The 26121-nt window shown below is 42.2% G+C and overlaps 2 protein-coding genes and 1 pseudogene across 9 annotated transcripts in view; 2 read left to right on the top strand and 1 right to left on the bottom strand.

Moving 5' to 3' along the window:
• TMEM202 (transmembrane protein 202) overlaps positions 1 to 22186 on the bottom strand; it is a 58776-nt gene extending 36590 nt beyond the window's left edge. Inside the window, exons 1-5 of one of the 4 annotated variants that reach the window (XM_060153478.1) lie at positions 10030 to 10110; positions 9524 to 9779; positions 4052 to 4201; positions 3355 to 3486; positions 2173 to 2749 (exon numbers count right to left, since the gene is read on the bottom strand). In XM_060153478.1, coding sequence (XP_060009461.1) covers positions 2553 to 2749; positions 3355 to 3486; positions 4052 to 4201; positions 9524 to 9779; positions 10030 to 10110 — 816 coding nt within the window. In that variant the 3' untranslated portion in view covers positions 2173 to 2552. Of the gene's footprint in view, positions 1 to 2172; positions 2750 to 3354; positions 3487 to 4051; positions 4202 to 9523; positions 9780 to 10029; positions 10111 to 14750; positions 15022 to 19654; positions 19726 to 21895 lie in introns of those variants that run through there. The other 3 variants (XR_009541375.1, XR_009541373.1, XR_009541377.1) reach the window with 3 other exon arrangements.
• LOC132531808 (NADH dehydrogenase (ubiquinone) complex I, assembly factor 6-like) lies at positions 12236 to 13077 on the top strand (annotated as a pseudogene).
• A 62-nt stretch (positions 22187 to 22248) lies between the features above and the next one.
• HEXA (hexosaminidase subunit alpha) overlaps positions 22249 to 26121 on the top strand; it is a 38495-nt gene continuing 34622 nt past the window's right edge. For 2 of the 5 annotated variants that reach the window (XM_060153466.1, XM_060153454.1), the window contains exon 1: positions 22256 to 22461. In XM_060153466.1, coding sequence (XP_060009449.1) covers positions 22371 to 22461 — 91 coding nt within the window. In that variant the 5' untranslated portion in view covers positions 22256 to 22370. Of the gene's footprint in view, positions 22550 to 26121 lie in introns of all 5 variants that reach the window. The other 3 variants (XR_009541367.1, XM_060153435.1, XM_060153446.1) reach the window with 3 other exon arrangements.

The raw sequence follows: 26121 nt of genomic DNA, 5'->3' as shown, positions 1-26121 counted from the left end.
CTGATCCTTTTCACTCCACAGGACCTGTCTTCCTGTCTTCCTGTTCACCTCTGCTTACTTTTGGACTTACAGCCCATTAAGTCTATGGCTTAACTCAATCATAGCTTTGTGGGTTTTGTTATTTTTCCAGTCTGTGAAAATGCTTGTCTTGTTTTGACCTGGCTATACATATATATCCCCCCTCACCCCCGTATCCCTCTCCACTTCATCTATCATGTAATGTATCTGGAGCAGAAGGGATGTATCAAAGGGTCATTTAATGAGCTATCTTATTGGAAGTCTACTTAAGTTTTTTAAAGGAATTTTCTACAAGCAAAGAAAGAGAGAAGAAAATAGAGCATTCGGTTTCTAAAGGAGCAGCAAAAGACTATGCTTAAAGATCATTCTCTGATAGTAAAGTAGAAACTTAGTTATAATTATTGCCTATTCTCCTGTAATAGCCAGGGTCTTGATCGTTACTCTCTGAATACCTAGCATCCTCCCTTCTCATTCACACCTGCTTCCTTCTTCTCACCCCACTTAAAACTTCCATTCCCTGAAGAGTCATCAGTACTCAGCTCCCTGTCAAGTTAGTCATATAATTATAGTATTCAAACTGAATTATAAATAATTCTTGTGAACTCAGTAAGTTCTTAATTAGTCAATATGTGGGGTATACTTAGCAGGTGAGTGGTGATGGGAGGAGGGGGAGTTGGACTTGACTACATGTCTATTCTTACAACAAACAAAGGCCCAGGAACAGCCTGAAGAGCCTCGGAAATGAGGTCCCTTGAAGTAACGAGACACCAGTCACTCTGCAATAACTAAGATCGCCAACATGGAGAGAAGGAGCCAACATGGAGAAAAGGGTTTTCTAAGGCAGGGTCAAAATGGGGTGTGTGTATATACGTGCTTTTGTGTGTGTCTCTATGGGTGGGTACACACATGCATGTGCTGCTAAACTCCTACCTTTAGGAATAAAAGCAGAAGTATTAACCTAACAGTCTTCTGGTCATCATCTAGAAATGTTTGGGAATGACTGACCAGGGACCAGGATTATAAGAACTGTTAAGTTTGTTTTCTACAAAGGTTACCAGTGACTCTCTAAATTAAAACAAAAGGATCCCAGGGCTTATCTTTTTTTAAAATTAATTAATTTAGCTTTAAAATTTTTGGCTCCGTTGGATCTTCTTTGCTGCATGCAGACTTTAGTTATGGTGAGCGGGGGCTACTCTTTGTTGCAGTGCGTGGGCTTCTCATTGCAGTGGCTTCTCTTGTTGCAGAGCATGGGCTCTAGGCGTGCGGGCTTCAGTAGTTGTGGCTCACAGGCTCAGCAGCTGTGGCTCGCGGGCTCTAGAGCGCAGGCTCAGTAGTTGTGGCGCACGGGCTTAGTTGCTCCGTGGCATGTGGGATCTTCCTGGACCAGGGATAGGACCCGTGTCCCCTGCATTGGCAGGTGGATTCTTAACCACTGCACCACCAGGGAAGTCCTGGGCTTACCTTTAAGAGCAGCAAGGGGTGAAACTGGACACTATAGTCCATTCCATTGCCAGGCTTGAGAAGAAGAATGGACCTCAACAAAAGAGTAGTGGCAGCTACTAAAGGAATAAAGGACAAGATGAAGGTCAGGGACCTTCTGCATGGAATCTGGTCTAAGTTTAAAAGGGATCTTTAGCCATCAAAAGATCCATGTGATTGCCTGAATTCCCCCACCCTTACTCAGTCTTAAACAGTATACAAAACACGGAAAAAATTTTAACTTTGTCCATGTATATACTTAGGCTGAAGAAAGTCCTTTAGCCTCATTTCGCTCAGTAAAACATAATCTAAGGAATCAAAAGAGTCATAGGTCTATCAAGAATCTGATTGAATGTATGGCCCTCTTCACAGAAAAGAGCATACACAAGTTTTGTATAGAATTTCAGAGAGTTTATGGATGCTTGGTTAACATAACCTCTAGCTTAGGGAGAAGCAGTTGGTTTACCTAATAGACTGTAAGGTTTTCAAATTACCAATCTTCATAAGAAGTGGGATGTCATGGATTCCCCAGAATCTACCCAGCACCTCTCACCTCCTTTGGGTGGTAGGTATTATCTCCATTGTTGTTCATTCCATTTCTGGTAATGATCGCCAATTAGATTCAACAATATTATTCAGATGCCTTCCATCCTGGGTATTCCCAAAGCCACACACGATAAAGAAAACTTCAAACAAAATTTGGTGACATTTTTCTACATTGACCATTCTGGTCTATGAAACCCCTGATGCCCAAAGAGAGCTCTGATCCACGCACTGCATCTATTGCTAGTTTCTTTCATTCATGACCCTAAACACTGATGTTTTCTTTTCGAAACTTTTTCTCGGGTGAGTTTTCATTATTTTCTTTATGACTACCATACATATTTTAGATGCAACATACACCAAGGACATTTCATCAGCTTTAATGCTCTCTCCTTCAGCAATATGGCCATGGTATTAGGAGAGTTTCCTCGAATCTGCACAATCATTCCCTACTCAGTTAGCTTCTCCTCCCCTGTTTTAAGACAGGAAGTAGTTGGGTTATCCTATCACCATCACAGTTCTGTACTTGATAGTTTTTTCTCTTTCTCACTTGTAGATTCTGTCTGAAACCCTGACTCAGCATCTTCAGCAGGCGGTACTGTAGTCACTGGACCAATCCCCAGCCTTGACTTGTCTATGGGAACTGCAGTGACATTTTGATCAAGGGGAGGAGATCTGGAAGTTATGTGGTTGAGGAAGGAGATAATCCCTAGGGGGAGAGAAGAATTCGAGGTGAGTTTCAAGAGACAGATGGCCTTTTGGCTTTTAAAATTCTAACTCATCCTTTAAATACTCAGCTCAAAATGCCTCTTTTCAGTGAAGCCAACCCTCCTTCCCCCAGCAGGCTTCCATTATCCTTCTGTGCTTCCATTTCATTATTGTACTTCTTACATGGTTGGAACAAAGCTAGAACCTCCTGGATGTAAATCATAGTTTCACTACTTTCTGTATTGTCTTAAGCAAGTTACTCAACCTGTCTGTGCCTCGGTTAGTGGTAGAACAGTTTACTAATTCTAACTGTTCAGACTCCAAAATCCATGCTTTTTGGCCACGTCACGCGGCATGCGGGATCTTAGTTCCCCAACCTGTGATCCAACCCGCACCCCCTTCAGTGGAAGCACAGAGTCTTAACCACTGGACCGCCAGGGAATTCCCAATCTGTGCTTTCTTTACCATACCACTCTGCTTCTAGATGTATAAGTGTTCTTAACAGGAACAGTTAGTGTTTCTATTTCTCTTAGATTCCACGTCCCTTCCAAGAAGCGATTTCCCCTTCTATCCTTCTAGCATAAAGCAGGGAGGGGACTGACTCACCAGCAAACATGTATAAGAAGTCACTCCCCCAATTAATATGATAGGTCCATAGGAGATCTGATTCCATGGCATCTCTAGAATGCCAGTGAACCTGTGCCAGAAATAGGATGAGGCAGAGGAGCAAGCAGGAGGCTAGGAGCAGAAGAAAATACGTCATATCCCTTAGTGTCTTCAATCTGCCTCAACAGCCACCCCAACTCTTCGTCTACTTCCAGACACCATATTGTATAGAAAGGATCAAGAAGATAAGAATTCAAGGACTGACCAAGGTGGGAGAGAGAAGGAGCCTGGCATAAGTTAACTAATGGATGTTTTTTTGTTTTGTTTTGTTTTGTTTTTTTGCAGTACGCGGGCCTCTCACTGTTGTGGCCTCTCCCGTTGCGGAGCACAGGCTCCGGACGCGCAGGCTCAGCGGCCATGGCTCACGGGCCCAGCTGCTCCGCGGCATGTGGGATCTTCCCGGCCCGGGGCACGAACCCGTGTCCCCTGCATCGGCAGGTGGACTCTCAACCACTGCACCACCATGGAAACCCACTAATGGATGTTTTATACAATAAGACAAGGCAGGTAGCTGGCAACTTGATGTAATAATGAAGAAGAGAAAAGGGACAAGAAAAAGAGGATGAAAGCCCACACAGAGGAACTATGTTCCCTCAACAATTTTACCATAGTATTACCCTGCCATCTAGGTCTGTACCTGAGATGAAGCTGAGCATGGATACCTTCAGATCCAAGTTAGGAGTCATTCTTCCTCTTCTAGGGAGGCAAGCTCTGAAGAGCCAGCCAAGAGCAACAAGTATGGTGAGGACAGAGATGAGGAAGAAGGCCCTGGAATATTGGAGGTAATCTGCCAAGGAGATGGAGAAAGGAAAGGTCTGGTTAGTCCAGTGGGGGACCTCTCCTTAAGAAAGCCAGACAGAGTCTTAGAGAAGGGAGTGAAGACGAAAGAGGATGAAGCTGAGCTTGCTATGTGGCATCCGGGGCACAAATAAGGATCTTCTTTCCCAGCTCTTCATTGATACTTGGAATTTTTCACTATGAAGGCAAAACCTTCACTGTAGAACTAAAGGTACTATACAAATAGTTCTGGGTACATTAACACATTAACTTAGATGTAAACTAGCTTATAAGAGGTGTGACTCTAACATCACAACACAAATTTAACCTTTTTCTTGCTCCTAATTCTAATTCTAAAAGTAATACATGTTCAATATAAGCATTGGAGAGACTAGAAAAGTACCAAGAAGCAGCAGGAATATCAGCCACAGTCCCACTATCCAAAGACAACCGTTGTTAGCATTTTATTTGGCTTCTTTCTGGTATTTTTCTATCCTCTGTACACAGTGGATATGATACTGAATTTCGTGATTTTTAAGAGGACTATATGGTAAGATTTTCCCCAGATCACCTGCTGTAAACATCATATTTAATAGCTACAAGATAGTCTATCATATCAACACACTTTGCTTAATGATTTTATCGTTGTTGGAGTTTGTTTCTATTTGTTTTTTCTCTTTCAAATGTATCTGGCGTGTACAGTCCCTGTCAGCCTGTGACTATCAAATGAAGTCATATTTACCTGAACTCCCATACTGTAATGATTTCAAGACCCAATTTACTGGACTGCAGGAATTTAACACCCCACAAATATCTCCTTTTTTTTCCTGAGAGTCTCTCAAGGTCCCGTCTCACATGTGTTTGAGGACAGGTCTGCTAAAGTTATTTTGCTCCAATGCCCTTACCCTAGTGCCACAACACTCCTTCTCTCTCTTATCTCTTGGCTCCAGAGCTCCGCTCTCTTTAGCAGAAGAGGGAGCATGCCAGCCCATACTTTTGGCTACCATATCCCTAACATGGAATAGATCCTTCCCTTGACTTCCCCAGCAATGTTTTACAGATTTAAGAAATAGAGTAACTTACAATTACACGTAGATGTATGTTTCTGAGATACCACGGATCCGCCACTATCTTCAATATCCTTTATAGCAGGGGTCCCCAACCCCCGGGCACCTGTTAGGAACCAGGCCACACAGCAGGTGGTGAGCAGCAGACGAGCAAGCGAAGCTTCATCTGCCACTGCCCATCGCTCACGTTACCGCCTGAACCATTCCCCCCCTCGAAAAATTGTCTTCCACGAAACCGGTCTCTGATGTCAAAAAGGTTGGGGACCGCTGCTTTATAGGGTGCCTCCTGGTCTAGCTTATTTTCTGTCTCAGTGTAACAAGGGCCAGGTCATCCCTACCACTGAAAGTTCTCTAAGCACTTCAATGTCTAAGAATCCAAGTCCATCTTCCAAGTAACCCAGAGAGAAGAGTACCAAGCTTATCCCAGTTGACAAACTGCCTCTTAAGTTTTATTTTGTTCTCTAGAACACATCACTGGCTAACACAATCGATAACAGTAATTTCCATTAAGAGAAACCACACTCCTACCCACAGAGGTCAGGTGCTATGTGGCCCCAACAAGTTAGCCACATTAAAACACGATAACCCAAGGGCAGCACGTTTTCTGAAAACTGGGTCATTCAGAATTAGCCAGTCAGAACCATCAGCCTAGACTGAGCTGCATGAAGCCCAGTGTGATAGGCATCTTTTGCAGTATTGAGCCCCCAGTCCCCCATGGGCCTTAGCAGTCACTGTCTAGAGCCCTGGATCCTTGCCTATAGATCCCTTGACTATAGCTAGTAGGACCAAGGAAGGGTACCAATTTAACTCTGATCCTTGGATATCTGGATTTGGGACTGACTGATGCTAATTTCCTCTTTTGCTTGCTTGAACCAAGAAGATATAAAGCTAGCCTGGTATAGCCCCTTTTTCAGGCACTTACATACTAATAAACAGGAAAAGCTGAGCTGTAGAGATAAAATAAAGCATAAACAAAGTTGAGTGACAAAGGAGCTCTGGAGAGACTGAGTGACTGTCTGGCTTGATTTTCTTTGCCTGAGATCACAGCCTCTTCTGGAATTCCCTGAGGTCCAGAAAACTTCCTGCCTTTGGGAGTCTATGAGATGCTTCTGAGTCATTATAAAGAAGTTCGCTCTTTAGCTTATGCTATTTCAAATGGGTTCTGATATTTAGAAAACAAAAGAGTACTAAGATATCCAGTCCAACTCCTGTCTAAGATATGTTACAGTCCAGTCTTTCTTCTATCATGAGGGGAAGAATGGACCTTCACGTTCTTCTTACAATCTTCTCAGTCTTAGCTGCTCACTTCCTGAAAACCCCATAAACAAGATCACTCACAAGTCCACAGGAACAACTAAATATCTGCAGCACAGTACAGTCTAACGCCTCAAAGGAACCAAGTCTACCAGTCATAATGATATGCAAAAAATTATCTAACCAGACTAACTAAACACTTACCTTCAGAGTCTAAAACAGCTGCATTTGGCTAACTTCATAGTCATTTAAAATTCATGTAACAAAACAAAACAAAGGTCTGAAAGGTGAATTCAAGCCTCTACCTCCTGTAAGAGCAAATCCTGTTTCAGCTTTTAAACAGCAATCTTTATAGCAGCTTACCCATTAATAAAAGGCCTTACTTGTATGTCTCAGTAAGAATAGAAAAGATCCTGGATGGATACCCAGAACCCTGGAGAGGAAGCTTTGAAATCTTCTTAGTATTTAGATTCCCTTGTAACCAGCTGGTACATCAGAATAAATCATCCCTACACAGCCTGTGGGTGTTTATTGTGTGATGGTTCCTGGGGTCCTGGCTCTGGACCAAAGACCTATGCTTTCTTCCCCACCCTCTGCAAAAAAGACAGTTCAAGTTACTCTCTGTGGCAACACATTCTTTTACATTATGGTCTGATCTCACCTATGCTATGGGGGAAATTAGCAGAAAGGTCTGTTCCATGCTGTGACCTAGTAGTAAAAGTGAAGGATGGTGTCCTTTACTCCCATCCTTTCTTCATCCCATTACCAATAGCTACGGCACAGAGGCTATCAGTTATCTAGAACCAGGGGAAGACAGAGGCAGAGGAACAATGGCCTGAAGTAAGTCCAGGACAGAGGAACATGAGCACACATGTACTTGAGCCCACTTGAGATAGCCCCAGTGAAAGTCTCAGAAATGACTGGGGGGCTTCCCTGGTGGCACAGTGGTTAAGGATCCACCTGCCAATGCAGGGGACAGGGACACAGGTTCAAGCCCTGGTCCGGGAAGATCCCACATGCCACAGAGCAACTAAGCCCTTGTGCCACAGCTACTGAGCCTGCGTGCTCCAACTACTGAAGCCCGTGCGCCTAGAGGCCATGCTCCGCAACAAGAGAAGCCACCACAGTGAGAAGCCCGCGCACCACAACAAACAGTAGGCCCCGCTCTCTGAAAATAGAGAAAGCCCCCGCACAGGAATGAAGACCCAATGCAGCCAATAAATAAATCTATAAAAAAAAAAAAAGAAAAGAAATGACTGGGGACTCCATGGGAGAGGGGGCTAAATTCTTGCAATCCAGTAGGTAAAAGTTTGAAGTTCTTGAACTTGGGCAATAATCTATTTGGGCAATAATAACATATTATTGTTACAGGCTGATGAGGCCTGGACATACTGATTATATTTGGGGAGTTCCTTATGAGATCTGTATTGCGGACTGATAACTGACCCTAGAATTAGGACTAGTTAACACTGGAAACAGGGTGGATACTTGACTTACAATTGTGTACTTAAGGACTCACTTAGTTGACATTCTCCAAATGATTAACAGTTGGCCTCATAGGTGAATTTAAGGCTCCAAGAAATAAACTGCTTTAAGTGACAACATTTCAAGATTCTGACTCATGAAAGACTTAAATAATAATCTCAAGGCCTGAGGTTTAGCCTGGGTTACATAAATATAATTGCAGCTTAATTTTTATGCCTATATCTCTCACTCCATTTCTCTAGAAATGGAATTAGTGAGTGTAAATCTCTGAATGCACATAATCATATTGCTTTGGTTGTTCCTATTTATGTGTCCTCAGTGTGTATGGGAGTGTCCAGCATTGTGTATTATCATTTACAGATCTCTTTTAATGTCATGGCTGAAAAATCCTATCTCATCGTTCATTTGATTTGCCATTCTTTAATGGCTGACTGAGGTTAAAGTCATTTTTCCCATGTTTATTAGATATCTGTAGTTTCTGTTTTGTGAATTGTTTACAAAAAATTTATTTATTGGGGTATTTGTCTTTTTTGTAATAATAATTTTTATATAATATATATATATATATTAAGGCCATTAACCTTTTATCTTTCATATTTGTTGCAATTATTTTCTCTAGTTTTTATTTTCAGTTGAAGATGCAGGTGAATTCTCTGTCTGCCTTTGAGTTTAGTTTATTCCGAAGATCTCGCTTTACGATCCCGCTCCTTAGTTCCAAATACAAAGCGTGAGCCCACGCCAAATAAGTGATGCTCCACTTCAGGGTTGGGCCTAGGTCCCCCCTCCCCCCAAATCTGGGACTCCTGTTTATCTAAGAAGTGAAATAAACACTTTACTCATGTATGTTTTCTTTCGCAATACCTGTTCTTTGTGTAAATGTTTCTCTTGCGGATGTTGGGGAAACTCTTTAGTGTAGTTTTAGCTTTCCTGTAAGTCTTAGTTCTGGTTGAAAAACCTCATGCATATGGTATCTTCTAGCCCCAGACATTTAATTTTAAATATTATGTGTTGCAACTTCAGATTTACTTAAATTCACATAAAATTGACAATTTAGTCTCTAAATAGCTGGCATTTGTTATACTACATATCTGACATGCATTTAACTTCTCTTCTGTTGCTAGCGTAAGAACAAACTGACCTTGAAAGTTAAATCTGATGGAGGTTGAGACACTTTGCTCTATCTCCCAGCTATGATCAATCACTTCTGTTTCTGCGAACCACATTCGAACCACAACAATCTCTTTGCATCACAGGAACAGATCATAAATGACAAACGAGTTCTTCCCAGAGGGTAAAGAGACTATCAACTCATAATTTGGGAGAGGAAACAACCTGGGGTAGGAGGGAGAAAGGGTACACCAAGGACACCAAAGAGAAGAACGGCCATGTTCACAGTCTGGCCGAGATCCCTCCTAGACTTGGAGAGGTGAGGGGCAAAAGATCTTGGAGGAAGAAAGATGAAGGGCCATTGTGGCAGAAAACTCTGGAACTGTGGGGCCTGTGGCATTCAATTTAGTGGCACTCACAGGGTGGCTTGGCTGTGTGGCCCCAGCACAGCTCATGGTGGCATGAGATCCAGAGTCCTGCGTAGAGCTCAAGGCCATCGTTGATCACCAGGAACTGCACCCAGTTCAGTGGGGACATGCAGATCAGCGTTAGGAGGCTAAAACCACAGAGGCTGCCACAGAACATTCGGATGTAGGCGTGTGTCTGGTCCACGTGCTGCTGCATCCTCTGGGGTGGCATCGAGGCACCCGGATGTTGGTTGGTGGGGAGGGTAGCCTACAAGGATGAGGGATGAGGGAGATATTGCCTACCCAAAAAGATAACCCTTGACCCCCAGGGTCTCCTGCTCTTTTCTGCCTCAAGTACCCCCACGTGGGTTCGATTGGTGGATAGCTTTCCCTACCCCTTCTATAAAAAACAAACATTTCTGGGTCATCTTTTCCCTATCTTTAGGACACTCTGTCTAGACCCGCCTTTAAACAAGTCCTCTTCTTCCCATTTGAACTACAATTGGGTACCTCCTCACCCTTTGGTATTTCCGGTACCCCTTGACTTTGGGAACCTTGGGACAGTAGAAGGTAAAGGTTAATTGCTCCTTCCTCTCCATCTTGGCAGCCAGTTCACGTTCTAACTGCCACGGAACTTGTCTCAGCATGTCCTCATACACACGGACAGAATCCAAAGGGGTTGGAAACTGGGATCTGTGGATCCCATTTCTGCTTCATACTCTGGGTCTGGTCAGACCAGGAAGAAATCATCACGTTCTAAGCATGTGCATGTATGTGTGATGCTCTTCACCCTCCTTCTCGGACTCCTCCTGACTCCTTTATTAAATAAATCCACAAATATTTTGTCACCAGTTGCTGTGTGTCAGTCAGGCTTTGTGATAGGTCCTGGGACATAAAGATAAATAAGACATAGTTCCCTAAAAGCAAATAAAAAAGGATAACTCTGATGTCTCCAGGACTCAATAGTTTGTGGTTGTAATTTAAGATTATATGATCTTAATCTACCAAGATATATAAATATAAATATGTTTATGTACATAGATATATCTCAGCAGCCCAGAATTCATGTTCTTGCCCCAATTTTAAGTGGAAGACCCCAGGTGTGTCTCATAGTTGGAAGAACCAGTCTGTCAGCCATAGGCCTTCATTCGGCATCCACCTTTGTTTTCCTTTTTTGCTCTGGTTCCCCCTCTTCAATACCCTCTACCCATGAAGCCATTCAAGGGTACAGCCTCTGCCAAGGCCACTGCTGACACAGGGCCTGTAAAAATGCCAGTATCCCTATCCCAGGGGGCTACCAGCCAACGTGCGGAAGGGTACCCCTCAAGATAATGCAGCAGAGTTGGGTTCTGTGTGGAAGTGAAGAGGTTGATACAGAGAACAGAACGTTTAGCACTGTCAGAGGGAAATTAGGGAAGGTTTACTGGAAAAGACAATGTCTTAGCTGGATTTTAAAGGAATTTGACAAATAAACAAGTGGAAGGGAATGTGAAACAAAGAGAATAGTATGTCTCAAGGCAGAAAGCCATGAACACCATGAAGTTCTCAGGGCACTAGAAGCAGGGTGGTTCTACTGGGTGCAAGATCAAAGATGAGGATTGAGGGTTGTGTATAGAGGTACGGGCTAGATCACAAAGAGTCTTATGCCATGCTATGCAATTATATTGTGAAGTTTTAATTGCTGGGATACTCTAGCCCTACTGGCATGATTATAAGAAAGACTTTTGCAGCTGCATCAAACTGACTTGTACGGCATATCTGTTAGATACACGTGTATGGCTAGAGAGCTAACATAGGCTGTGAATAGACAGGCCTGTGTTTCCATCCTGGTTGAGCACTTACTTAGTTCTGACACTTACTGGCCAAGTTCCTTTGGGAAATTTCCTTAACCTCACTGAACTTCAGTTCCCTCATTTCTAAAACTGGGATAATAATCATTCCTGTCTCATAGAATTAATGTGAAGATGAAATGAGATAACACACATAACGCTCTTAGCACAGTGCCTTCATAACTGCACAATAAATATTATTATTGATGGATATTGATATTATTGATAAATATACTATCAATGGTGAGCAATTAATACGTGCTTGCTAAATACTATCTATTATTATTATGTTTTAACTGTCTTTCCAAGATTGCTCGAGCATGGCCTTGGCACAGGCCACCGTGAGATAGATGAAATACTCGTGTTAATGGAAAGGATGCGTCACCCCTCACCCCTCTAGTAGCAGCACTAAACAAGCACATTACCAAAGAGATGATACTGATGTAAGGAGGTCATTTTGTGAACAGTGTCTGATTTGGCAAATGATGCAACCCTCTGGCTATTAAAGGAATAGGTCAGGCACCATTCAACTCCCAGGCCTATTTCGAGGCCTATTTCAGCACTACCAAAAAGGCAGATGTTCAGGCCAGCTTGGAACTTGCTAGGGCCTGGGATGCATATGACAAAACAAGCATTTATTCGCATCTTATGGCTGTGTATATTGTGATTCACCTACTTTAAAAAGCAATTTGGGGTCCCCAGTCTGTGCCACCACCTCTGCTTCCAGGCCGGCGGTGCCCCAGGGGAAGCATGGCTGTGGACAGTGGACCGAGTGCTTTGAGCACAGAATGATACTGTGTGGAGATGCTGCAGAAACAATATCATGATGGCTATTTATGTTCCCTGCTGCTCCCTGCAGAATCCCAAAGCTCTGCTCTTGCATTGAGGGCCTTCGATGTGGAACTGGCTCAGGCTGATTAAAGACTCGGCCTCTGAGAAAACAATTGGACTGATGTGAATGCAGTTTTGAAAAAAAAACTGTGGACTAAATATACTGTGATAATCCGCCCCATCAGCCTGTGGATATTGAACTGCAGCAGGTCTGCACACCAGCAGAGCAGGGGCCCCAGACTGACTTCACAGAGCCCCAGTAAGATGGAAAGCCAGGGCCCCACATGAGGGACTGAGAAGAAAAAGTCGATGGGAAGCTGCTGTCAAAAGACATAATCTGACCAAAATTGGCTTCTCCAAATCATTGATGAAGGAGAAAAAAGTTTGGATGACACTGCATATCATAATACACAGAAACTGTACAGTTATGCAGAAAACACACAGAGCTCTCTTCCTTATTTAAGACTAGAAGTACTGGGTATAAAGGATCTTGGTGCAGGTCATGCCACAAGTCACCCTGGAAAAGCACAAGGAATTGTCATATACGTGAGAGCAATGTCCTATCATAGTGGCCGAAAAACGGTGTTCCTTCCCTCAGATATTTGTGTGTTTGACAAATACAGCACATGGTGTTTCACAAGAGGGTTTTCTACAGAAGAACCAATGATAAAAATGTGAGAGACATAATATACGTCATTACTAGCCGGGCATATTTGTACTTAAAGCATGCTAGGTCCTTCCACAAAGTGAAAGTGAAAACTTCCTGCCTTTCTTCAGGATGCTTTGGAGGACTATTTAAAGAAAATTCAATAGGTGGATTTTGATATATTCTACCCATCTTGATAGCAGAAAAATACATTACTTCCATTATCTTTGTATACTCAGTCATAGAGAAAAAGATATTAAAATAATTTTATGGTACTGAAAAAAAAAAGCAATTTTGGTTAGAAAAAACGTAATGCAACATCTTTGTGATCTTGAAGTAGACCAAGATATTTTCTTTTTTTAAACAGGACACAAGGGACTTCCCTGGCGGTCCAGTGGTAAAGAATCCGCCTTCCAATGCAGGGGACACGGGTTAGATCCCTGGTTGGGGAACTAAGATCCCCCATGCTGTGGGGCAACTAAGCCTGCGCGCCACAACTACTGAGCCCCAATGCCTCAACGAGAGAGCCCACGTGCTGCAAACTACAGAGCCCACGTGCTCTGGAACCTGCACACCACAACCAGAGAGAGAAAACCTGCATGCCACAACTAGAGAGAAGCCCATGCACTGCAACGAAGAGTCCACATGCCGCAACTAAGACCCAACACAGCCAAGAAAGGAAGGAAGGAAGGAAGGAAGGAAGGAAGGAAGGAAGGAAGGAAGGAAGGAAGGAAGAAAGGCTAGCTATCAAAGCCTTATTTAAACAGGACATGAAAAAGCATTAACCAGAAAGGAAAATTTTGATAAATTGAATTATGCTGAACTTAAGAACTTCTGTTCACCGGAGATACCATTGAGAGAGTAGAAAGACAATCCACAGAGTGGGGTAAGATACTGCAACGTTTATATCTAACAAAGGGCTTGTAGCAAGAATATATTAAGAACTCTTACAAATCAATAGGAAAGAAAACAACCTACTAGGAGAATGAGCGAAGTCCTTAATTAATGCTTTGCGAGACATCAAAATGGGCAATAAACATATAAAAAGGTGCTCAATTTCATTAGTCATCAGGGAAATGCAAATTAAAACCACAATGCAATATCACTACACTTCCATCAGAATGGCTCAAATGAAAAAGTATTGGAAAGTATGTGGAGCAACTGGAACTCTCATACGCTTCTTTTGGTAGTGTAAATTGGTAGAATCACATTGAAAAACTACTTGACAGTATCTGCTGGAGCTGAATAAACACATGCCCTTTTCAATGTACGTAGGTACGCAAAAGAAAAGTGTCCTTATGTCCACCAAAAGACATGTATAGTGCTCCCAGCAACACTTTTTATAATAGCCCCAAACTGGGAACTACCCAGTTGCCCAGCAGCAGAAGAATGGAAAATTGTGGTACATTCATACAAGGAAATACTATACAGCAATATGAGTAATCTACAAGCACATGAAGTATGGATAAATCTCATAAACGTAATGCTGAGCAAAAGAAGCCAGACACAAAAGAGTACATATGTATGATTCCACTCAAATGAAGGGCAAACCTGGCAAATCAGTGTGGTCAGAAGTCAGAAATACCCTTGGGAGGAAAATGACTAAGGACTAGGAGGGGACATGCAAGGGACTTTTGGGGTGTTGGAGATGTTCTATTTCTTGATCTGGGCACTGATTACCAGAGTTCTATATTTATGCTATACTTTAACAAAGAGTTAAAAAAATTAGATACATATATCGAGAATCTTTTTTTAAGTGAAGAATCTTAAAAATGTATCTTTTGTCTTGGTAATTTCACCTCTAGGAATCTATAAAGTCAATATTTTATTGTTATAGCTTATTTATATAACCTTATCTACTAGGAACTGTGCTAGGTGCTTTACATACATTAACTCACTTTTTTAAAAAAATTAATTATTTATTTTGGTTGCGTTGGGTCTTCGTTGCATCTTCGTTGCTGCATACAGGCTCTCTTTAGTTGCAGTGAATGGGGGCCACTCTTCGTTGCGGTGCGTGGGCTTCTCATTGCGGTGGCTTCTCTTGCTGCAGAGCATGGTCTCTAGTCGTAGTTGTGGCTCGCAGGCTCTAGAGTGTAGGCTCAGTAATTGTGGCACACGGGCTTAGTTGCTCCGCAGCATGGGGGATCTTCCCGGACCAGGGCCCAAAACCATGTCCCCTGCATTGGCAGGCAGAGTCTTAACCGCTGCGCCACCAGGGAAGCCCTGATTAGACAGTTTTATTAAGGATAGTGGGCATGCTTATCTTACTCTTGACTTTAGTGGAATGAACTCTATTGCTTTTTGTTTCATATGTACATTCATTTTCATGTTAAAAAAGTTTCATTCTATTTCTATTTCATCAAGATTTCTAATTTAGAATAGCTGTATCAAATTCCTTCTGAACCTCTAGAATATGGTCTTTCTTTTTAACCTATTTAACATAAACGTTGCCTTAATATGTTTCATATTGTTTAACTAGTTTTGCATTCCTGTAGTAAAATATGTTTGGACAGGATATATTAATCTTCTGATATACTTCTAGGAGTATTTGTTTTTATAGTTGGCCCAAGAAGTACTTAGAATTTTAAAAGTATATCTACATGTTTAGATTTGTTTCTCCCCCTTAATTTTGATACATTATGGTCAAAGAACATGTCCTATAAGAATTCAAAAAAGTAATGTTTACCTTTTTGCCAGTTTTTCTAAATGTCCTGTGGACATTTAATAACAACTTATGAGACACAAAATTTTAAATGTATTTCTGGGGGATATAAGTTTCTAAACCTATTATAATTAAGTTATTAATGATATCATTCAAGATGTCCCTATTCTTATTTTCTCTGCACTTGATAAAATATTCTCAGAGAAATGTTAAATGTCTCACTATGATTATAATTTTTTCTTTTCCCTTATATTTCTTCTGGTTTTTGCTTTATATATATATATTTGTTAGGTGTCTAATGGTTTATGATGTCTCTCTTCTTTGTGAATTGTACCTTTTATCATTAAAAATATTCTTCTTTGTTCCATTTAACCTCTGTGTGTCTTGGGTTTTTTCACATGTTAATAAATGCCTTCCTCGCTCTCTTTTTTGTTTGCATTTTTCTGGTACATCTCAGACGATTCTTTTAGTGTCATCATTTTGGTTTCACTTAAAATGTCTCTTATCAACAACATTTAGACTGTTCTTTGCTCAATTTGAGAGTCTTCGTCTTTTAATGGGGGGATCTAACCTATTTACATATAGGGTGATAGTTTAGATAGATTGGGCTTATTTCTACCCTCTTATTCTTTGTATTTTTGGTTAATTATATATTCATGTTACTTCCTCCTGTACCTTTTATTTTTCCAGAATGATCCAGCTTCTTTTTCTGTAATGATGTGGAAGTCATGTATCCTGTTTCTATCTTGCTAGAGCTTATCTGTCAATTTTATTAGATACATCTAAAAAATTAATTTCAAGGCATCAACAGTAGCAATAAAAAGATAAATACTAATGTTGGAAGAGAGTAATGAAATGGGCATTTTTACACATTATTGGTGGGAATGTAAAATCTTACCCCATGGTTCCAGGTGTTTATAGTGAGGGGGTGGGGGAAGTAGCCCTGATTACGTGGCTTAAACCAGGGAGGGCCTGGGGCTATCTCAGTCTCATCCAAGCTACCAATGTCGATGAAATTTCCAAATGAAAAGCCAAGTATTCTTGGTGAGAAAGGATGAAAACAGATGTTGGCATGGCAACCAGTACCCTCTACAATGGTCATTGTAGCATTGTTTACAACTGAGAAAACTTGGAAGCAACCTAAATGTGCATCATAGGGAATTGGTTAAATTATGGAACATGCGCACTATTCTTTTGTTCTTCTGGGGAGATCAAGAGAATCTTGATTTGGGAATTCCCTGGTGGTCCATTGGTTAGGATTAAGCTCTCTCACTGCCGGGGCCCCAGGTTCCCGGGTTTGATCACTGGTCAGGGAACTAAGAACCCGTATGCCTCACAGCACGGCCAAAATTAATAGAATCTTGATTTGCACAGAGCTTTGGAAGATAGTGGTGTCTCCAGAGGCATAGATAGGAGAATAAGAAGACCCTGGGGCTAGAAAGTCATGGAAAATTTTGGGTCTTGTGCAATGAATGTCAAGTCATGAGGGAATAGATATTATAAGGAAGTTCAAGTAACTGACAAGCAAAGAGGAAAACTGACCAGAGAAGCAGATATTCAGAGAGGAACAGAAAAGTCATGAGTAGTCAGACCCTTGATTTCTGCTCTTTCTGAGGTCTGGTTTTCTGTTTTTTTGGGTTGTTACGTGTATCACTTCAGTAGACCTCCTTTTCCCTGAAATAACATGAGTCCCTATTCCTTGCAAGCAAAAGGCATGTCATGGAGATAAAATCAACATATTGTGACAGTGTGAGGTCTTATGACAGACCTGCATTTAAAGATAAGAGGCAAGTCAAATTATCTGGTAAGCCCTTTATCCTAATCTACATCTCTGAGCTCAGCCTACTCTACTAGCTGCCATCCCTCCTCTGTGCTCCTTTTGTCTCTCACAAACTTCTCTCTCACCAAAGTCCTCTTTCCCCCTAATTTTTAACCTTCCTTCCTTTTTCCCTTGACTATTTCATATGATCTCAACTGTCATCTTTGAGCAGACGATGCCCAGGGCTCTCTTTTGAGCTCCCAGCCTGTATTTCCTTGGCTCTGCTGGACATTCCAACTCCGCTGTTCTTCCGCCTCTTCCAAAGCAGCATGTCTCAGAGCTCATTATCTTTTTTCCAAAACTGGCTCTTCCTTTTGTATTCACTTAATGGCACCATGATTCCCTCAGGAAACCAGACTGGTACACCTTTTTCTCTCTTCTTTCCCTTGACCCCATCCCTACTTCACCCAGTTAGTTGCTGAGTTCTGTCATTTTGTTATCTGAAACATTACTGCATTTGACCCATATCCCCCCTTCCCACTGTCACTCGTTTTGCTCAGATCTGTTTTGTTTTTTAAAATTTTTTGGCCATGCTGCGTGGCATGCAGGATCTTAGTTCCCCGACCCGGGATTGAACCTGAGCCCCCTGCATTGGAAGCACAGTCTTAACCACTGGACCACCAGGGAAGTCCCATCAGATCTATTGAAAGTTCCCTCAGGGCTTTAGTTTTTCTAATTATCTGACCATAGAAAACCACCTGTGTAAATATCCAGGCAATTTTTTTTTTTAAAGTCTATGTGTAGACTAGGATTGGATAGATATAGGACAAGGCCAGTTATTGCAAGAAATGTATGTCTAGAGTTAGGGAAAGTTGTTAAGAATTAGGGAGGGACTTCCCCTGTGGCGCAGTGGTTAAGACTCCACGCTCTCACAGTAGGGGGTCTGGATTCGATCCCTAGCCAGGGAACTAGATCCCACATGCATGCCGCAACTAAGAGTTCGTATGCCACAACTAAGGAGTCCACAAGCTTCAACTAAGGAGCCCACATGCCGCAACTAAGGAGCCCACGAGCCACAACTAAGGAGCCTGCCTGCTGCAACTAAGACCCGGTGCAACCAAAAAAGAATTAGGGAGTAAGCCTGAAAAGATAACTAGAATAGTTATACGACTAAATAGGACAGAAGAGGGGATAAGGCTCGAAGAAAAGATAAACTGGACACAGAAATATTTTTAGTATCCCCAAGGAATGCTGTATATGTTTAGTAGTGGTAAATTGGGTAGCATTCTGTAATTCTGGAAACAGCATGGGAGGAGCTGGAGGTAACAGGGTACAGCAGAGGTAGGGATGGCTCCATGTGAATTGCGATGGGTCTAAAGAGAGTCAGGGAGCATAGATAATTTGGACCATCTCCGCTTCTGTAAACTTTGACAAATTAAACAAAGCTTAAGTCTCACTGGTCTGGCTAGCCGATGTGGAAGAGGAAAAATGAAGCCATCGATCTCAGGTGAATTGGGGTCTGCATTTCCTGAGCCCCATAGCATGTGAGAATGGTCAGGTTGTTTTAGAGAGCTCTGAGCCAACAGGCTCAGCCTCAACCTCAACCTCAGCCTCAGCCCCAATCTACCTGCACACGGCTTTCCCCATTTGATTCCTCCTATATACGTTAACGGATTAATCTTAGCCAATTTCAGCTCTGGTCTTGTCACTCTTCAGCTAAAGAAATTTCACTAGCTTCCCACAGACTCAAGAGTAAAATCCCAATACAATCTTCAGACTAGCTTTCAAGGAAGTATGATAGATGTAAAAGCAATAGATTTTGGCATAGAAGACCTGGGTCCAAATACTGGTTCTGACAACTATCTATGGGGCCTTGGTCAAGTTATTTTAATTATCAGAGCCTGCTTCCTCATCTGTAAAATGTAGATGATACTCAATTGTAGATACTCAAATGTAGATGATACTCAAATACAGTTGTTGTGAGAGATAAAGAAGATAACATGTATCTAGTACACAGTACCTTGATCAATAATTTCCTCCTTTCCTTACTTCATTACCCAGCTTCAACTTACTTTTTCTAAAATTATTTTTATCCGTATTTCTCTTTATGCACTATTGGTTCTAGTAAAACAGAATTGCTCACATCCCTGGTATCACTCCAGATTCTTCAGAGATCTCTGCCTAGGTTCGTTTGCCATTTCATTCTATTCATTCAAAAATATCCATTAAATGACTATGAGGTGCCAGGTGCTGTTCCAGAACCTGGGGATCTTAAAGTGAACAAGTTAGATGGAGTTTTCTTTCTAGACTGCAGTCCTTCTCCATGGATTGCTCTTTCCCCTACACAATGAAATTCTTTCAAAATTTAATACAAATGCTTCCTCATTCATTCAACAAATACTTGCTGAACACTTACTATGTGCAGATTCTTGACTCAGGCAGTAAGGATACAACTGTGGAAAAGATGCCACTCATTCAGCATGTCGTCTGTGGAGAACATGGACAAGTAAAGAGGCTGCAATGAGGGTGCCATAAAGAAACATCCTAGAGGAGATGTCTAAGTGCTTCCCAGAGTTTCTCACATCAGAGCACACACAGGTGTTTGTTCTTGGCTGGAGATGACTGACCAGGATGTCTAGCTACCCCAGGCTCTGCCTGGCCACCCCAAGGATTGAGGGGAGGGGGTGGTCACTGTCTCAACACACTGGTACTCCATTCACAACATACTTGTTGGTCTGGTCTAGGCTAACACCTGAAGGATAAGTAGATGCTAAATAGGAGAAGAGATATTCCGGGCCTTTCACTTATTTAGTGAATCTACTAAATACTTATTATATAAATACTTTATTATATAAATACTTTCTACTTATTTAGTGAATCTACTATGTGCCAGACACTGTGCCCAGGGCTAGGAATACAACAGTGAACACAGAACCTGCCCTTAAGGAACTTTTACTTAAGGGATACAGACAAATGGACAGGCAATTACAATATTGAGGTAAGTGCTCTGATGGAGATAAGCTCAGAGGGCTATGGGATCTTACCCAGGTGTGAGAAGTCAGAGATTTACAGGATGGTAAAATTTAACTTTAGACCTTCAAGTAAGTGGTGGGAGTGGGAGGTGGGCAAGGCATTCCAAGGAGAAGGGAATATGGTAGAAGTGAGATAATCACGGCACATTTTCACCTTGCTATCCCCCCAAACCCTATGCTCAATATGCCATCTTCATCCACACCTCTACGCTTTGCCCATGCTCCCCTTCCCTGCCAACTCATGTTCTGGAAGCCAGCTCAAGCCACTTCCTCTTTGAAAGACTTCCCCAGGCAAAATTAGTCATTCCCTCCTCTCTCCTACGCTGATGACTCTACTTTATGAACCAAAAATCTGGACACATTGTCTGACAGTGAATTCTTTTTCTGATATGTAATTTTATTAGATGCTATAGATAACGGAAATTAAATCATGTTTTGTTCATTTAACAAGTTGTCTTTAGTAAACAGAAAAACAGAGAAAACAACCAGATATTATATACTATATATTATCTGTGTCATTATTTTTGTTATTCATCTACTGTCAAAATTGATGGCAATCTTGTGTATATACGAATCTAAACAGTTTATAATGTTAAATAACTGTTCATTTAAATTTTTGCTACTATTTCTATGCTAGGCTTTGAACATTTACTTGTATTATGATGATTTTTTTTAACTTTTAATGGTTGTTCATTACTTTTCTGATTGTCTGACATACTGTCAGAGAGAGGATAACTGGAATAATATGTTTGGAATATTCTCTCAACAATAATCTCTAAGTATTTTCATTAGTAATTTTTACAGTCTCCTTATTTGGGTCCAGTTCCTTCATTTTGTGACTCTTCTATGTAAATTACTTCTCTCCTGGTACTGTGCTCTGATAATATAGTGGTGAGCAAGGAAGACAGGGTCCCTGACTCAGTAAGTAACTGTGTTCTCACTGATCAGCCCTCAAGCCTCTCGTGTATTAACCCCTCTGCTTCTGAGCAGATCCACTATTTTCTGGATCTACAGCTCTCTTCCTTTCCCACTGCTATAGTTCAAGGTCTTATTATCTTCCACCTCCAATTAAAAAAAAAAAAAAAAAGCTCTGCCTAACTGGTTTCTTATCCATCCGACTATTCAACATGAGATTTCTAAAATGCAAATCTTTGGGCTGATTTTCAATTGCCCACAAAATTAAGTCCTGACTCTCGGACTTCTATGTAAACCCCTGCGGAACTTCTCTCTGGGTATAAGACCTGTCTTATCTCTGGGTATTGTCGAACTTGCACCCAAAGTTCAAGCAATGTGTTACTGCTTGCAGTAAGTACAGGACCTACCTGTTCGCGGAGTTTTGTCTGCGAGGAGAGGATCTGGGGGCGGTTACTAGATTATCAACCATTAAAGGAAGAGCCTACACTAGAGGCTGGAAATGGGACGCCTCAAGCTTGCTGTGAAAGTACACATTTTTTCCCCAGTCGTAAGTAGATCCCATTTTTGTGATCTTATAATGCCCTCTCTAGCTGAGCCATTCTCACTACCTAATTCCAGACCCTTTCTGACCCACAGCATCAAAAGGAGCTGTGCTTTTAAGCCTCCATTTTTTTGTTTCTTAAGTTCCCTGGGCCTGGGACGTCCTTTACCTCCCAGCAGGCCTCGCGAGCCCTTTTTCCGTGTTCACGATTCGGGAAACTTTCCTTTCTCGCTCGCCCACTCAGCCTCCCCACGTGGGGCTTCTACCCTCTGGTGCGCTTAAAGTTCTGTGACCGCAGGCCTGACACCTGCGGTGGTGCATTTAGCTACTGCTCCACCAGGCCCGTGAACCGCCTGCACCTGAACCATCACCGATGCCCCGCACCATTCACTGCACGCCACAGGAGCTCCCGGCTCACGCCGGGACTGCAGGGACGGGTAATCCGTCTGCGGGGTCGCCGATGAAGGGCTGCCTCCGGTCACGTGACGCGCCTGTTATCACGCGGGGGCGGCTCACCTGACCAGGGTGTCACGTGGCCCGGCCCGCTGGGAGAGAGGAGACCGGCGGGCTATGGCAGGCTCCGCGCTCTGGTTTTCGCTGCTGCTGGCGGCAGCGTTCGCGGGGCGGGCGACGGCCCTGTGGCCATGGCCCCAGTACATCCAAACCTCCGAGCAGAGCTACACCATCTTCCCGCATACCTTCCAATTCCAGTACCACGTCAGTTCGGCCGCGCAGGTAGGCTGCTCCGTCCTCGACGAGGCCTTCCAACGCTACCGTGACCTGCTCTTCGGTTCCGTGTCCTTCCACTTTCCCCAACCCATGGGTGAGTCGGACCTGTCCCGTCTCGTTCCCGGGCTCCGAGAGGGCCTTCCTTGGGACAACTCCCCCAAACCTCCTGAAACGCCATTCCTTTGGCTTTTGACCAACCCTCTAGTCTATCCCAGTCCTCTAGCCTCCACTTCCACCTGCCCTTTTTCCCCAGCTGTCCTGTCAGCCTCCCCAAGGATGAGTCCCCCACCTCCATTCACTGAGCTGACTTCTGCGGCCAGGGCTTATCCGGAATCCTGTCCTCGGGCTATGTATTTCACCAAAAATGTCTGCTTTAGGACTGCAGTTCATTCAGGATAGCAAATTACTGGAAATACGGTGCCAGTAGACATCTGACCATGTTCAAGTGTCGAGGGTCCTAGTGAGGCTGTGACCAGGGCTGGGGAGAGGAGACCAGAGCTGACACTCAAAATTGGTTAAGACAAGACAAGAGAGATAAGCAAAATTACATAAAAGTATCTGACACATATTAGGTAAATGTTTAAACTGTGAGAAAAATCATAGAACGCTTGCATGAGGAAATGTGTTTTGAGCAGCCACTTAAAGTGAGGTGGTGTATGTACAGAAATTGGCCAGGACGGAAAGGACGGTATTCGAGGAAGGAAGGCAGGCTTAGGCAGAAGCACAAAGGGTTATGATTGAGCTCAAAGTTCTTGGCTGGTGTGTGTCATGGGGGGGGGGGGCTCGGGAGGGGTGAGGTTGGGGCGAGTGTGGGATTGAAATGAAGAGTCGGGAGTGCTTTGGATATGGGTTTCATCTGAAATAGCAGGGGCCGGTAGTTTTCTTTAAGGCAGCTGCTGAAAATTGTGTTTGAGGATGGTTATTTCACAGCGAATAGAAGAGTAGACTCATGAATAGAGTCAGCAATGCAAAGAAATAAAATTCTAGCTTATGGGCTTAACATTTAGAATTTTCTCGAAACTCTCCTGGAATCTAGTTCTCTGGTTATGAGGTATAGGTGTTTATGGAGGGAAGCCATATTTATGGTTGAGCCGTATGGTAGTGTCATTTTTTCTGGCATTTTAAGTATGCTTAAATTACTTTCAAAAGTTGTCATATGAGGGACTTCCCTGGTGGTGCAGTGGTTAAGAATCCACCTGCCAATGCAGGGGATATGGGTTCGAGCCCTGGTCCAGGGAGATCCCACATGCTGTGGAGCAACTAAGCCCGTGCACCACAACTACTGAGCCTGTGCTCTAGAGCCCACGAGCCACAGCTACTGAGCCCGTGTGCCACAACTGCTGAAGCCCGCATGCCTAGAGCCTGTGCTCCACAACAAGAGAATCCACCACAACGAGAAGCCCGCCCATCACAACGAAGATTAGCCCACACTCACCACAACTAGAGAAAGGCCACACACAGCAATGAAGACCCAATGCAGCCAAGAAATATAATTAATTTTTAAAAAGATGTTTAAAAAGTGTTGTCATTTGATATGTAGAATTAAAAGTATTTAATCAAAAAAATGGCACTTAGAGTGTGACAGATGATTTAGGTAAAGAAATAGCATCAAAGGTAGTCCTTCACTGGTAAGATGCATTAGGCCAAGGAGGATAAAAGGTATGCTCTTGTGTCCATGGTCGATCACATACTTCTCTGAATCTTTCATGACAAGTAATAGAATGCTTCACATAAAACTGGCACTCAGAATATGTTTATTTTGGTATAGAAAAGTTAGGGACTGACTTAAATCTGTCACCTAATTGGTGGTTTGGTATCTGCCTATTCCACTGCTGGGCACTCAGTGGTTACAGGAAAAATATATGACCCAGTCCCAAGCTTTGCAGTCCAACTGGGGAATATGAAGCAAAAGGATACAGTGTGTTTAAACTGCTTAACAGACACAGGGAACTATATTCACTATCCTGTAATAAACCATAATGGAAAAGAATATGAAAAAGAATATATGTATCGATACATATGTATAACTGAATCACTTTGCTATACACCAGAAACCAACACAACATTGTAAATCAAATATACTTTAAAATAAAAGGCTTAAAAGGTAATTAGAATGTTTACTAGTATTATATAAATTAGGATAATTCCTATACTTCTAAAAATTAAGTCTTTACCTGCATTGCTATAGGACTAGAGTTGAATCAAGAAAAGAGAAATAGGGAGGTTATGTGACAATGGTGTGCTGTAAATTCCCTAATGAAACAGATTTAGAGACAGACAAGAAACTAAATAAAATGTTCATTTCAATTTATTACCTCCCTGTAAATGAATTTGCTCTGTTAGTTGAGGGGTCTTATCCAATGACAGAATGAAAGGTGTTTTGGGTGAACATTACCAAAGATAGACAAGTAACTTCTTTCTCTGATGTTCCTCCTATGGAGTCTTCTCTTTGGAATACAGGTTCCTGGAGAGGCTTTCAAATGACTTGAGCCATAATCCTATTTCTGCAAAAAGAAGGAAAATCTGTGGAGGAAAACAACATCAACAAAGCCCAGACTGTAGTATATTTCCCTATGGGGTTGATTTTAGTAAAGAAAACAACATATGCAAGTTAAAACTTAGCTAAAGCTTCTCCTCCAGATAACTTCCTTCCTTGTAGGCTTTGGGCCAGTGTCTTTCTTCTTCTTTTTTTTTTAATATTTGAATTTTATTTTATTTATTTTTTATACAGCAGGTTCTTATGAGTTATCCATTTTATACACATTAGTGTATACATGTCAATCCCAGTCTCCCAATTCATCACACCCCCACCCCAACCCCACGCCGCTTTCCCCACTTGGTGTCCATACGTTTGTTCTCTACATCTGTGTCTCTATTTCTGCCCTGCAAACCGGTTCATCTGTACCATTTTTCTAGGTTCCACATATATGCATTCATATACGATATTTGTTTTTCTGACTTACTTCACTCTCTATGACAGTCTCTAGATCCATCCACATATCTACAAATGACCCAATTTTGTTCCTTTTTATGGCTGAGTAATATTGCGCTGTATATATGTACCACATTATCTTTATCCATTTGTCTGTCGATGGGCATTTAGGTTGTTTCCATGACCTGGCTATTGTAAATAGTGCTGCAGTGAACATTGGGGTGCATGTGTCTTTTTGAATTATAGTTTTCTCTGGGTATATGCCCAGTAGTGGGATTGCTAGGTCATATGGTAATTCTATTTTTAGTTTTTTAAGGAACCTCCATACTGTTCTCCATAGTGGCTGTATCAATTTACATTCCCACCAACAGTGCAAGAGGGTTCCCTTTTCTCCACACCCTCTCCGGCATTTGTTGTTTGTAGATTTTCTGATGATGTCCATTCTGACTGGTGTGAGGTAATACCTCATTGTAGTTTTGATTTGCATTTCTCTAATAATTAGTGATGTTTAGCAGCTTTTCATGTGCTTCTTGGCCATCTGTATGTCTTTGGAGAAATGTCTATTTAGGTCTTCTGCCCACTTTTGGATTGGGTTGTTTGTTTTTTTAATATTGAGCTGCATGAGCTGTTTATGTATTTTGGGGATTAATCCTTTGTCCGTTGATTCGTTTGCAAATATTTTCTCCCATTCTGAGGGTTGTCTTTTTGTCTTGTTTGTAGTTTGCTTTGCAAAA

This window comes from Lagenorhynchus albirostris, chromosome 1 (assembly GCF_949774975.1).
Source record: "Lagenorhynchus albirostris chromosome 1, mLagAlb1.1, whole genome shotgun sequence".
Classification (NCBI taxonomy): Eukaryota; Metazoa; Chordata; class Mammalia; order Artiodactyla; family Delphinidae; genus Lagenorhynchus; species Lagenorhynchus albirostris.
This window is presented reverse-complemented; position numbering and strand designations above follow the sequence as displayed.